The following is a 13,871-nucleotide window of genomic DNA, read 5'->3' on the forward strand; positions in this document are numbered from 1 at the left end:
ACCAAAAAAAAAAAAAAAAAAAAAGGAGATAGGAGCGTGGGTAAAAGAGGAAAGGTAGAAACATAGGTGTGTTTAACACTTGTAGAGAAAATACCTAGAAATTAGAATTCATGCTGCTATTTCCCTTGGATTTTGTTGGGGCTATCAAGAAAACAAGAGATATTTATGTGATATAGTTCATTACTGGCAACAGAATTCCAATTTAAAAAGAAAAGGAACAAAACCAAAAAACTCTTTCCTTCATATTCACATTAAACTGTACAGAATGGAGAAAGCAAAATGATTTCCAGTTTCAGGTGACAGATTTCATCAACTAGAGATACTCTGGGTAAGCTCATTGGTTTTTATCTACAACTATGGGGTCCCCTCATGATGACCATGTTGCCTTCTGCTCACTGCGTCTAAATCTCTTCCAAATGGCAGCAGCAGGTGAGGCAAGGACTGAAGGATGAACAGTAAACCTTAGCTGGTCCTTGGCATGGCTTCAGTTTGGCATCATGGAAACATTATACTTCCACTGCCCCTATTTTTCCTGAGGAACATAATTTTTCTTTTTTTTCCCATAGTGAACTTGGCCTTTTGCAAGGAAGAAGTATCCTCCTTTAATCTTTTATACTTTTTTGGGTGCAAACAAGTGTAAGTTAGCTCAAGCTTCCACCACCTATTTCAAAGCATCTTGGGCCTGTGATTCAGTTGAAAATAATCTATTCTGCCCACATATTTTAATATAGTGACAACTGGTTTCTCCAAAGGTTAATATGCAGACAAATGAGGTAATGGATTCTGAATGAAGTCTAGAATGTAGTCGACTAAGGTTATGTTAACTTTATCTAGATATAAATTAGTTGAAATAAAATATTTCTTTTTAGTTATACTAGTCTATATTAACATATGTTTTTATACCAGCATTTATAACAGGATTTTTTTTAGTCTGAGGGGATGGTTTATTCATGTATACCTCACAAATACATCTGTGCTTTGCATTTTTGAAGGAAAAAGTACACATAAATAGAAGTGTATTACTGTATTTCTGGGAAGCATATTTTCTAGTAACTGGATCTGCTTTGAGTTGGCTCTTGTACCTCATTAACAGACTGAAACACCATTTACAAGAGTGAGGTATGGTAAATACTGCTGAAATCATGTCCCATTTTAATTAGGCATTTTAACATAATTGCTTCATCCAAATCAATTTACACGGCTAGCAGAATGCACTTTATTTTCAGTGGCTGTTTTCAAGTGAAGGAGAGTAACAGCAGAAACAGTAGAGTACTACAAACTATAGGGTTTGCAACTAATATTCTAATGTTAAAAGCTGTGTGGTTTGTATGAAAGGTGTCTAAACCATCTTTTATCTTCTCTCTGGCTCAGTTACATCTGTCTGTAGTCCTTGTGGTCACAGATCTGGTGATAAAGCTAAATATTTTGACCTGGACCTGGTACTCTAATGCTTCATAAAGACCTGAAAGCACTTTGGGACTTGATATTTTTTATCAGTGACTGCCAGCTTGTGTTTGTAAGCTTGCCTTGTATTCTGAGCACTTTGTATTTGCATTCAGCATTGTAAGCACATAATGTGGGAGATCCTTACAAAAAACATAGATCTATGTGTGTATGTGTAGATACACATACAAAATAAACTAGAATGCATTTTGTATTTTCATGTAGTACATTGGAATTAAAAATATATTAAATTCCTACACTAGGCTGAAAACAGAAATCAAAGAAATGCATCATGTTACACTACTGAGAAGACATCATTGAATTTAAGACATTTCAAAAAGCAGATAATTATATTTTAAGAGAAACTTATTTAGAAAAGAGCTCAAGGAAATTTGAAAACAAACAAATAAAAAAAAACCCCACACGCATATTTTTTTTCATATTATTTCCCTTTTAGAATGCTGTAACTGGCTGTCATCATAGTTTTATACAAAGCACAAAATCAGTATTAAAAGTCACCAGTGCAGAAAAAGTATGTATTATATCAAATAGAACCCTATTACTCTTTATTCACTAGGAACAGCTGATACTCATTATTGTCAGAGGTTTTTTAAAAACATTACTTTTTATGAAAGGAAGTTGCAGCTTTGAGGGTCTGTGTTTGGGTGTAGACAAGCACATACCTATAATTGTTTGAATAATTGCCAAAATACTACCCTAAAAAGAAAACTGAAAAGCTATATTCAATCTTTATTTAACTGTATTAGTTTCCAATGAATTACACACAGAGAACTTTTGGCTTACATTCAGTTTATTCATTAGAAAGCAGCATAATACACGATCAGCCTTTATGCACAATCCATAAACCTTATTCTAGAGCTTTTTGTAATAGACAAGACAGAACTCCCATGAGCCCAGTTTAAACAGACAACCTATACCTTCATTTTGATATGTGGTGAGATTACTGAGAAGAGATGATTATGCATTGAAATGAAAATGCACATTGAAAAATACAATGTAAAAACATAAAAACAATTAACGTTTGGCCTGAAATTAATAATTTAGACCATTTTTCAACAAAGCATTTGCAGTTTGCAATGTTTTTTTATTGCCTATGCTTCGTAAAGCTATTCATTTAATACAGTGGTATTCAAAGAAACTGTTTCACCATGGTCTCGTATAAAAGAAAAAAGTAAAATGATAAAACCATTTATTAAGAAAACCACAACATCTGTTTTGAAATATTGCTCTCAATTGGTAATGGAGTTTGCTCCCCCAAATTTAAATATTGATTCAATTTATCTAACTGTGAGCCAGTCTGGTTTATATCATTATACAATAGCTAACTTTCCACCTTTAAATTTTATTTCTATCATTTAAAAGATATCAAACTAATAGATTATTTTTCCGATCCAGTCCACAAACATGGTGACTCGAACATATACTCCTGGTCGTTTGGGAAGGGCACACCCATAGCCAAATGATGTTACACCAATCAAAACCCACTTGTTACCATCTTCAAATGTCAGAGGGCCACCTGAATCTCCCTGCAACATGAAATTCAAAAGTTAAAAGTGAACAGTGTCAACTCTGAAGCAGAGCCTGTTTATGATGTTTTGTTTGTGTTTATCTTTTATTGCAGACATTGTATCCCAGTATGTCTTGGGCACTGAAGTGAGATCAATATGAATTCTTCCATGTGGAAAAAATCTTGAGATAGTCCATTTCCATTTTTTTAGTTGTTTGTTTGGTTTGGGATTTTTGTTTGTTTGTTTTAAAGGATGTGATCTTAAGCTCTTATCAGTCTTTTAATACAGGATTGGGTTTAAAAATATTTTTTTTGCTTATTAACTTTACATTTAGCCCTTCATCTTTCACAAAGCCTGGGTAAATGTGTAGGAATTATATTTTAGTCAAATCTATTCAGCCAAAATGCAGTTCTATTTTCAGTCACCCTAGAGTTTCTGCGATTTCAAATTTAGAGAAAAAGATGGCAAGATTGTCAGAAGAGGTGTCCTTTTCTCACACCTCCTTCTCAATAGTTCAGCAGATGTAGCATTACAATAGTGTGGGAGACTAAATTTGATTCGTCCCACAGCCTGAGTGTGGCATGAGTCAGCCATGAGTGTCTTGTTTTGATGAGAAAAAAGACAATGGCTATTTTCGTTGTCTCTTAAGTTAGTTGAACCCGTAGTATTTTTATATTCTCATGGTCTTGTGAATGGAGCTTTACAGGGGAGTTCTGCAAGGACTCGGCTATTAAAATACTTCTGCCCATAACTCTAGGGCATTGGCAAAAGTTCAAAGGCTGTGACAGCAGCCTAAAGGCTGAAGCACAGTCGGGACTCACTTGTTCATCTTTGCTCATGGTTGAATGGTCATTGATCACAACGCTGGTCACTTGTACTGTATATCAGCCTATGGTGGTACACTGCTTTTTTTCAGTATGAGGTCCAGAAGACAAAAAGGAAAAAGGAAAGCCACAGAGGCAGAAGGAATGGCAAGTGAAATTAGGCTTGCATACACTCCTCCTTCTAGACTAAACTAGCCAATGTCACTGCACCTGATGAAGGTTTAGGTTGTGAGGGCAAAGCAAGAGCAATTATGTGAGTGCTCCTTGACAGACTTGAGGACAACTAGCCAGCCTCTGTGCCATAGACTCCATATTGCTGGAAGAAAAATGATGTGACAGCCAACTCTGACTACATTCTCAAAGAGAAGTATCATGTTATAAGCAGAGCTGGAAGGGATAAAAACTAGATCCCGAGTAAGCAGCATATAAGATCAGTACATAAAGGCAGACTCTCCAAAATACTGTAGCATTCACTTACAAAAGGTCTCCAGAGTCTATGGATTCTGGGGAAAAGCATCATTGCTCTCTCACTTTCCCTGCACGAAGCATTTCTGAGACTTCAGTCTATTTGATATTTATTTCTTTGTACTCTGCTTTTCCCTAAGCATGTCCCTCTTCCCTTCGTGGAATTACTCAGCCATAATTATTCAAACTTTAGTACACAAAATTAATTGCCAGTCCTCATATTTATCTTCCTCCATGGCCCTTCATGTCAAGATAATACAAAGTAGATTTTTATCTTTTCAACTTGTATCCTGAAAAAGTATTAAATGGGCAACATACTGTGAGTAGAAATTGCATCATGGACAGTGATTTTCCTGTTTTTAATGACTGGAGAATCAGGGAGCATTTTATTCAGTAATTAGATGTAGTGTATGCTAGCAGTAGAAATGAGTCACTTGTATTTTTTTACCTGACAGGAATCTACTCCTCCTGCGTCGTGTCCCGCACATATCATATTCTCAGTGATATTATATTCTGGCATCAATTGTTGGCATTTTTCATTTGAAATGAGAGGGACTTCTGCTTCTTGCAATACATTTGAAGTGGGACCTGATGAAAATACAAAGTATGTCTACCCACTGTAATAAGTATGTACATCCCACTCAGAATGTGGATGGTTTTATTCCCATTCCAGCACGCTGGAATGAACAGCAGGAAGCCTGGCCTTGCTGCTGTATCATTCAGGCCCTGTAACACAGTCACTGATTAAACAGTTCTCGTTAACTGAGTCCTGTCTTTCATTTGTGTAATGGGACTGAATTTGGTTATAATTAATTCCAGATTACTAAAATCCATGACTATGAACTCACTGCGGGCAGATAGAAGGGATAATTAAGGGCTTAGGAGTTTGGATTGTTCAATGTTTCCTCACTGTTCATTGTGTTGCTTTTATTAGTTCAAATTTTTATTAAAAATTCTGTTACTAATTCCTACCCAAAATTTTAAACACAGTTTTATTCTGAAAATGTAGAAGCAAATGCTTACAAGCAACTGTGAAAGTGAAATGTCATGCTTATTATTTCACAGAGACTCCAAATCTGTAGCACGGGATATGCAAACAGAACATACATTTCATGCTACAGTCAGTATTCCTGACTTCTGGGGAAAATCATTTGCACATTGTCAGAAAGACTAATCTGCCTCTTCCTCCATACAATATCTACAAATAAGATGCACATACTTCATATTGAGAAAAGTAGTCATCATAACTTCTAAGAGGATGTAATGAGATTTTTTTCATAGTTCAATGATCTTAGATATATACTTTTCCTAATAAATATAAGTCTATTACTTTGTTTTAGAGAAGCAACAGTGGAGGGGGATAGTTCCCAAATTTTCATATGAAGCACTATGTCTCTAAACTATTTCACCTCAGCAACCCCTGCAGCATCAGGAGCAAGCTTTGCGTCACAGTGTTATCACGGTCGTAATTTTCTAAGCAGACAACCCACCTCCTTGGGTAATAGTACCCCAGCCAGCAATGGAGCAATTAATTCCTGGTAAAAACTGTTGATTTTTTTCTGGTAAGCAAATAGGTTGTATGTAATCTGTGAATGAGAAACAAAGAATCAATTTCAACCTCTTCCTTGTATTCAGGTTTTTATGAAGCTATGTAAGAAAATGTTAATTAATGCAAATCCATTTTGGGGGCAAGATATCCAAGAAGTACTGGACTGACTCCACAATGATCAGGTTGTAAAAAATGTACAACCACCCCATCACTCTGATGTGCTTACCACATTTAGAGTCTTGCATAATAGAATAAACCTGTTCTTGAGAAAATAACAACTCACCTGTATATTGCACTTTGTCTTGAAGGTGCATGAGAGCAATATCACTATCTTTTGTATGCTTCATGTAATGAGGATTTATAACTATTTGATCAATGTTTCGAACTACTGTTGAAGCTTGTGTCGTATCTAATTGGTCATACAAGCCAAGAACTGCTTTCCATTGAGATGGTTTTAATTGCCTCCTGGAAGTTGCAAGGAATATTCAAAATTATGAATGATTAACTAAGGTTTTAAAAAATATGTTAGGCAAAATACAAATCTTTAACTTCATGGTAATTCATAGCATTTGCACATTTTGTCAAAATAAACAGGATGTAGCAGATGTGCTTCCAATTTAATCATAGTAATACTATCTTAAACATCCACACTGTAGAACTATGTGGTTGATATTTGTTATGTTATGCTTACAATGCATTATTTATAAAGAATTAATCAGACAGTAGCGCAGAGGATGAAAATACATGAATTAAATTACTAGAGCTTTTTAAACACTGTGAAGAATACAGCTGGTAATTAATATAAGGTAATTAATATCAGTCACAGTTAGAAAATTATTATGGAATATCCAAAGAAAAATTGGTCCAAAATGTTGTTGAAGATGCTGCAGCTCATAGATTCAGAACACTGGTCTCTTAATTTTTAAATCTAAATTGAAAAATATATGCTAAGCCAAAATATGAGATAATCTGCATTTTTTGCTGAGCTATGTGTGCTGGTTTCAGGCTGTATTTAAGTTAAAAAACTCAATTATTTGCTATTTTTTAATCAACCATAATAATTTGCTATTTTTTAATCAACCAGACTGTGATTTCAAAAATACGAATTCAGCCTGATTGCAGTATTGAATTGGTTTCTGCGGATCTTTTGCTTTGACATCAAGAAGTTATCATGTTCTAAATCTGGAGCATTGAAGTTAAATGTTCAGAATTAAGGTGTGAAATGGAAAGCTCCTGCTTAGGAAAATTACAATAAAGTCAAGATGATAAAATGAGATTTAAGTGAAAATAGAAAAGTTATTTAAGTGAAAAGTACTGAAGACAGGTGTGGATTTACTGTACAAAAACTAAGAGGGCTTGATCCTTCTCATTTCAATGTCTTTGTGTAGAATATAGCTTCTATCATGCAATGAGGCAGCATTAATGTATTGGCAGAGTCTCCACTGCCTTACTACTTAGCTATTTATAATGAAGGCTCTACTGTAAATCTGAATGTTAATGTTTGTCTTTTTTTTTTGCCATTCCAGTTTCTAGGTGTCTTCTACAGCACTTGTTTTTATTACAGGTGTTATGGAATCAAACCTTAGAAAATATTTAAATATACATCACTTCTTTGAATGGCACAAATAACACCATGTAGAGAATATTCAATATTGCCTAATGAATGCACATAAATCGAGATTCATTTCAATGATGCGCAGTAAATCTTGATCAATCTATGATAATATACAGGAGGAACATGCAACACTGGGTTTACCTTTATGAGGTATGATGTCATCCTGTATACAACGGGCAGAGATTCAACTAATTAATGAAGGCCCACATTACTTATGGGTTAAGTGTAAATGTTCACTGTTAATACCATATATTTAAAGAGCAATTCTTCGTTGTTCAGAAAGTGCTGCTTAGTTTCCATGATTCTCTGCTTTAAAGTAAGGACTGAGAGTTTACCAGAAGAGCCTTTAACTGCGCCCACTAAGTGATTCAAAACACAGTAATTAAACAGTGAGCTAGTTGTTAATGTTTTTATATCAGTCTCACAAATTATTTATAATCTGATGCTTCCTTAGTGAACCTGCACATAAACCAAATGCAAAAAAACCAAGTTTCATCATCATTAAAATCAAAAACACAAGACATGACATGGATGTCATATGGCCATCTCAGCTAGCTGGAATGATGCCCTGGAGTCAGAAGAAGCACTTGTGGATTTATATTAATTTTATATTCTAAAGCAAGCATCTAGAAACACTCTAAAAAGTGCTGCTCCCTAGTGATTTCAGTACAGTCCTTTGAAAGTGTGTTTTGCTCTACACAGGACTGATCGATGGCTCAGGTCATACTTCAACCCAGCTTTCCTGATAACTATCCACCATTTGGGTACTTGCGTGTTGTGGGAGTATCAGGATGCATTAGGCTCTGAGTGCAGAGAACATTACCCGTATACACAGTGTGCCGCCGTCACCAGCCATCCATCACTGACAAGGGAAGCTCCACAAACAGGTCTGGAATTAAAGTGGAGTGAAACTATCCAAGGCCAAGCCTCTCTTCTGGCATCACTTCCACCTACAATCCTTGTTCGATTGTTCTGTATTATCAGATGTTTTCCACAAGCTTAAATAAATAAATAAATAAATAAATTAGTGAATGAATGAATGAATGAATAGTAATTATAATAATAATAAAACAAACTCCACCAAACAAACAACCTTTTAAAAATTAAAAAACAAATATCTATATTTTAGGGGCATATAGCATGGTTTGTTACTCTGGCTAATATTCTTGGAAAAATAGGTTTTGTAGTATTCGAACTATTATTTGAAAATACCACTACTGTGAAAAAAGTTTGGTGTTTTATAGCCAAAATCAAGATGCAACTTTACGACTTGTATTCTTTCTGAAAACAAGTGAAGACTGCAAATTTTCTTGTATTTATATCATTACAAGAATAGCTCTTATAGTCCATTCCCTAACCTTTCACTTCAAACTTTAAACATTAGGCTTTATGGAGTAAACATTTTGATTTCTGTGTGACATATTCCCAGGGTTTGTGTACTTACGTTTAATGTTACATTGCAAATGAACCACCAGGTTGTTCGAACAGTGTTCTCTAGAAAGAAATTGCAATTAAATCACGTGTCTGCACACCAAGTAACACAAAATGACTGTCAAATACACATACATACATATGCATACATGTATATAAGCATATATATACTTACATACATAAGTACATTAGTTTATTAGTATCACTGTTAAATATAATATTTTGTCTGTGTTTTAACTATATTTTAATTACAAATATAGGACATGATATTATACATGATATTAAATGTACATATTTCTTTTCAATGGACACTTAATTGGTGTATGTTATGAAACTACATGTAGACTCCTCTCATGTTTCAGGGAAACAAGTCATCTGTCTGTGACAGATTCCAAATAAAATTGTACCTGCATATGGTACTTTTTCTACCTTTTGAGACGTTTTCAATACTTTACCACTAGAGATCAGTGTGATCAAAGAATTTAAGAGGTTAGTTTATTACCACTCTATCTTTTTACTAATATTATAGTGCACTGTAAAATATATAGTTGCAGGTACAGGCTTAGAAATCACTTAGCAGAGATATAAAGCAAGAGCATGAAAAGCCCAAGCCCAGAGATCAAAACTACACAAGCATTTCTGATACCCAGAATGTTTAAGATTGTTGTCATAGCCTGTAATGAATCCAAACACTTGGGACAGTGTGTGTGCTTGTATTTTAGAGTGGATACACATAGAAATAGAGAAAGAAAAAGTCTGCCAACAGCTTATTTACTGTGTTTTCCCACATCATTTTTGAATAGAAAAATGAAGGGTACTTTAAACATGATCTGGTATTATGTATCTCTCACTATATTTGCTCTAAAATTTGATATAATAACGCATGACGTGACCCAGCATTTTGGCATAGTGGTACAAGAAGGACAAGTGGGAACTGTAACCATCCCCCATCTCCCAAGTTAAATCTTCGCCACAGAGGGTGTAATAAAGAGATACGCCTCTAGTCCTGAAGTCCCATATAGCCATTTTCCACTTCAAGATAGATGCATAATTTTAAAGCTGTATTTTAAAAATGGAAAACAAATTCTGTAATTTGTGTTTAAATCTGTATTGACTTCATAAGGGAGTCCCTTGGTAGTAAGACAAATGTTAAGTAGGACAACTAGAAAAGCATAAACCCACAGGAAATCTATACCGTCTTCTGCAAAAACTTCGTAGCAACTACCATAGACCAAGCTCCCTCCATAGGCTTTAAAATGGTAGTCAGTGGTACCATATGGTAGCTGGTCCTGTGCTTTTCTCTTAGGTAGATGCCTAAACCAGCCAAACTAACATTCAACATGTCAGCTTTTTCCCTGTTTTTTATGTTGAAGCAGGCAGTCACATGCAATGAAGGTCTTTGTCCAACCACTCGTACCTACTGATCACTTCAGTAAAAATTATTTAATGGCCCTCTGCTTCTTCTGCTTTCTGAAGCTACCTCACAGTATGAAAACCACTTCCTTGCCTGCACTTTAAGCCACCAGTCCTCAGCTGCCTCTTGGTCAGCACAGGAGAATCCAAAACGCAACAGAGGCATTGCATGTACCCATCTATGTGCCTCTCTGAGTGTCATCTACAAAGCAGCATGCTGGGCAGAAATCTGGAGTAGCTGGGACATCTGTGAGTATGATTTTTACTTAATACTGGCAAAAGCAATTATACCTGTGGAATCTGCTGACATATATCTTCAAGGCGGATTTTGCCCTGTCACAAAGCTATCCTGCCAAGAAATACATTACCTAAAAGCATCAGAGAACAGTTTTACTATCTCCACCGCCACAGCTTTCAAGTAGTATTATATGTGCCCTCTTTTGCTTCAATGGTTGTTACACTTGAATAAAGATACAGGAGAGTGTGAGAAATACATTTTATAATTTGATTACCAGTTAACGATTTTTTTAAAAATTATCACATCTGTGTCATATCATCGATTATATGTACAAAAAAACTGTGTGAATCTGTAATGGTGTCATCCTGTAAAATGATTTGTATCAGCTGTCAAGATGAAACATGGTAGAAGATACCTATTTCTGCAACAGAAATACAACTAAGATAAATGAACTTATTCCATTTCCCCATACATTAATCACTTTTTAGTGTTTAATAGATATTAAGAGAAGACATCTTTAAATCATTACTGCTCTTTAAGATCTCTTGTAACAGTGCTGGTTTAGACATCCACTCAAGAAAGAAAGAAAAATTGCTTGCAATGGTATTCCATTAGTTAAAGGTACTTTAACCACAAGTGTGAAGGATAAATGTTTGGGATTAACAGAGTAAAATTAGAACACAAAATGTATCTTTTTTAATTTCTTTTTTTGCTGGAAATAAAATATAGCATAGCAAATCAAGAATTCTCTCCTGCTTTGTTACTATGTGGTATGTTTCTAAAGGAAACCTTAAAGACCATTGGCTCTTGCCATTCTCAACATGGTTTCAGCATTTTAGCAGTTAGACAGTAATTTTCTGCCTCAGTGCTTTGGTAGAATTCCAGGAAAATGTGTATAATAAGCTCTCTTACAAGCAAAAAGACAGTAATTGAAGATGGCAAGCCTTTCTCCTTTTGGAGGTATATTGTAAATCCCAGCATTTCCTGAGAATATAATCCTGTGTTAATAGTATGTTTTAATTTAATCTGCAAGAAATTATACCAGTTTGTAGGACCCTTTAGAATCACTCCAGCTGTTATTTGGACTGAGAAATATCAGAATATGATAAAATATATTTCGAGTGGAACTAATTTGTATAAACATACCTGTCTGTGGATTGCTTACTTTCGCAATCCACACTTAATCCTAACTCTGTATAAATAGTATCAGTGGATTACAAAGTGTGACTCATGGTATTTCAAGAGATGCCTTAATATATCCAATTTGGAGTGCTTATTTTTCTCTGTTGATTACAGAGAGTACCTAGTGTGATAACTACCATATAACCATGAGTGAATGGCATTCCATTTTAATTCTTCTGCTACGTTGTATATTCATACTGTAGAGATGTCTAAATAAAAAATATTTTGTAAAAATAGCAGCATTTATCATTGCCAAACTAAATGTATAAAGACTTCACTTAAGATTGTACTGAATGCTAGCTAAAAATGTAGCAAGCATCTCCATCCTTTTAAATTTACAATAGATGGACAAGAATGGAAGAGGGATGAGTTTCCCAATGTAACATAGAAATCAACTATAGACAGAGAATAAAACCTAGATGCAATAATAGTCCAGAACTCATCCAGAATCATGTTACCCATCAGATAAACTTGAGTTAGAAATTAGTGTGAAGATGATCACCACCAAACTTCAAGTTATCCTTTGTATGAGGAAGAAAATTCAGTCTACCCACCTTTTTAGAAATATTAGGCTGTCGTTAGCTGCTTTGCTGATGTGGACAAATGGGCCATCTCCAGTGAATAATACAGTTGATGACATATTTGCATTCCTGGAAGGAAAAGATACACATGTGTATTTTTAGCTATTTATCCTGTTCCACCAGTGGAGGAATGTTTGGGACATGATTATGCTGGTGGAATAAACTGCATAATATTTTTTCCTAAAATAATTACTATTTATCAGGATATTTTTGAAGCTTGAAACTCACACGGATTAAAATGCAATTTTCACTCTTACATCTGATTCTAAGACTTCCAATGTTACAATGATATTGAAAGAGAAATAAATTAATTACATTAATAGTGGTAAATTATCAATTTCTGATTTTTGGTGCCACAATGAAGAGTTTGCAGTACTAGTTCTTACATATATGGAAGTAAAACAGCATGCAAACTGGAACATTATTATAAGAGCCGAACCTTGGAAGAACACAGTTTTTGCTTTTTTGAGGGGGGTAATTACATTGATACTATACCTCTGTGCCTAGAGAATAAATGAAGCTATATTTTATGTCATGATGAATCTGATGGAAAGATAAGTTTCACCTAATAAATCTGTTGAAATCAAAGTAACTGTTTGTGGAATAAGTCAAGGTTGTCTGCTATTGAACAGGATGGTTCAACTCACATTTTTGTGGGGTTTTTTTGTTTTGTTTTGGGTTTTTTGTTTGTTTGTTGTTTGTTTTTTGTTTTGTTGTTTTTTGTTTTGCTTTTAGGGTTTTTTTTGGTAACAATGGGCTTTTGTACACCCAGAATTCCGTGTATTACTAGTGAGATAAGTTGTTTTGATGTTTACAACCCCTATCCAGATTTACTTTATAATCCCTTCTGTATTATATACTTTGTGATACTGCATATGATCAGCTTGGAACAGACACCCAGGAAACATGTTTTCTTTCACTTGAGAAAGCATGGGCAAAAAAGATAGCTGTGGTCAGAGTAACTCATTTTGGGGGCGTGTGACAGCCTACTTCCATCTGACCCTTTAGACATACATATCTCAGGAGAAAGAAGAGAACCATTTGTGCAGGTTTAATACACAGGGAATACCTGTGTATCAAGGAAGTACCATCTCTGCAAGTACGTTAAATCTAATTTTCCTGGGAAGTATGAAGACTAGAATCTGCCTGCAAATCTACTGTGTATGGGAAGTAAGGGTAGGCATGAGATAAAGAAGTTGTTCAATAACCCTGCTGTGCCCCTGGGAGAGCTGTATGATGCATCCTACTGAAAAAATCATTACTGCAGCATTTCTCAATCTGGAAATGACAAAGCCCACTTAATTCTCTCTCTAGATATATGTACAGCCTTGTGTACAGACTTTTTGCAATATAAACCACCCGTATACTAATATAAACTTCAGAGATTCCCCCAGAACCCTGATTTAGCCTTTTGGATGGTCCAGGAGAATAGTGAAGTGCCAATAAAGGTATGCAGAGTCAAATTCTATGAGGAACTTCATTGAGACCAGTATATCACTCAGCTACAATAAGTTGTGAAGTTGTTTCTTGAGAAAGTTTGTGAGCAGGAGCTTTTACCAGTGTAAAAAATAAATGTGCTACCAGAAAAAGCTTAGAGTATA

At 35.0% G+C, this 13,871-nt stretch overlaps 1 protein-coding gene across 1 annotated transcript in view; it reads right to left on the reverse strand.

Annotated features, from left to right (window-relative positions):
* Nucleotides 1–2,834: 2,834 nt before the first annotated feature.
* TMPRSS15 (transmembrane serine protease 15) overlaps nt 2,835–13,871 on the reverse strand; it is a gene marked incomplete at both ends in the record, with an annotated part of 58,108 nt that continues 47,071 nt past the window's right edge. Inside the window, 7 exons of the mRNA XM_080359724.1 lie at nt 2,835–2,990; nt 4,710–4,849; nt 5,752–5,847; nt 6,094–6,275; nt 8,249–8,423; nt 8,870–8,919; nt 12,244–12,339. Of these exons, the coding sequence (XP_080215850.1) occupies nt 2,835–2,990; nt 4,710–4,849; nt 5,752–5,847; nt 6,094–6,275; nt 8,249–8,423; nt 8,870–8,919; nt 12,244–12,339 (895 nt within the window). The remainder of the gene's footprint in view (nt 2,991–4,709; nt 4,850–5,751; nt 5,848–6,093; nt 6,276–8,248; nt 8,424–8,869; nt 8,920–12,243; nt 12,340–13,871) is intronic.

This window comes from Nesoenas mayeri, assembly GCF_963082525.1.
Source record: "Nesoenas mayeri genome assembly, chromosome: 1".
NCBI classification, from domain to species: domain Eukaryota; kingdom Metazoa; phylum Chordata; class Aves; order Columbiformes; family Columbidae; genus Nesoenas; species Nesoenas mayeri.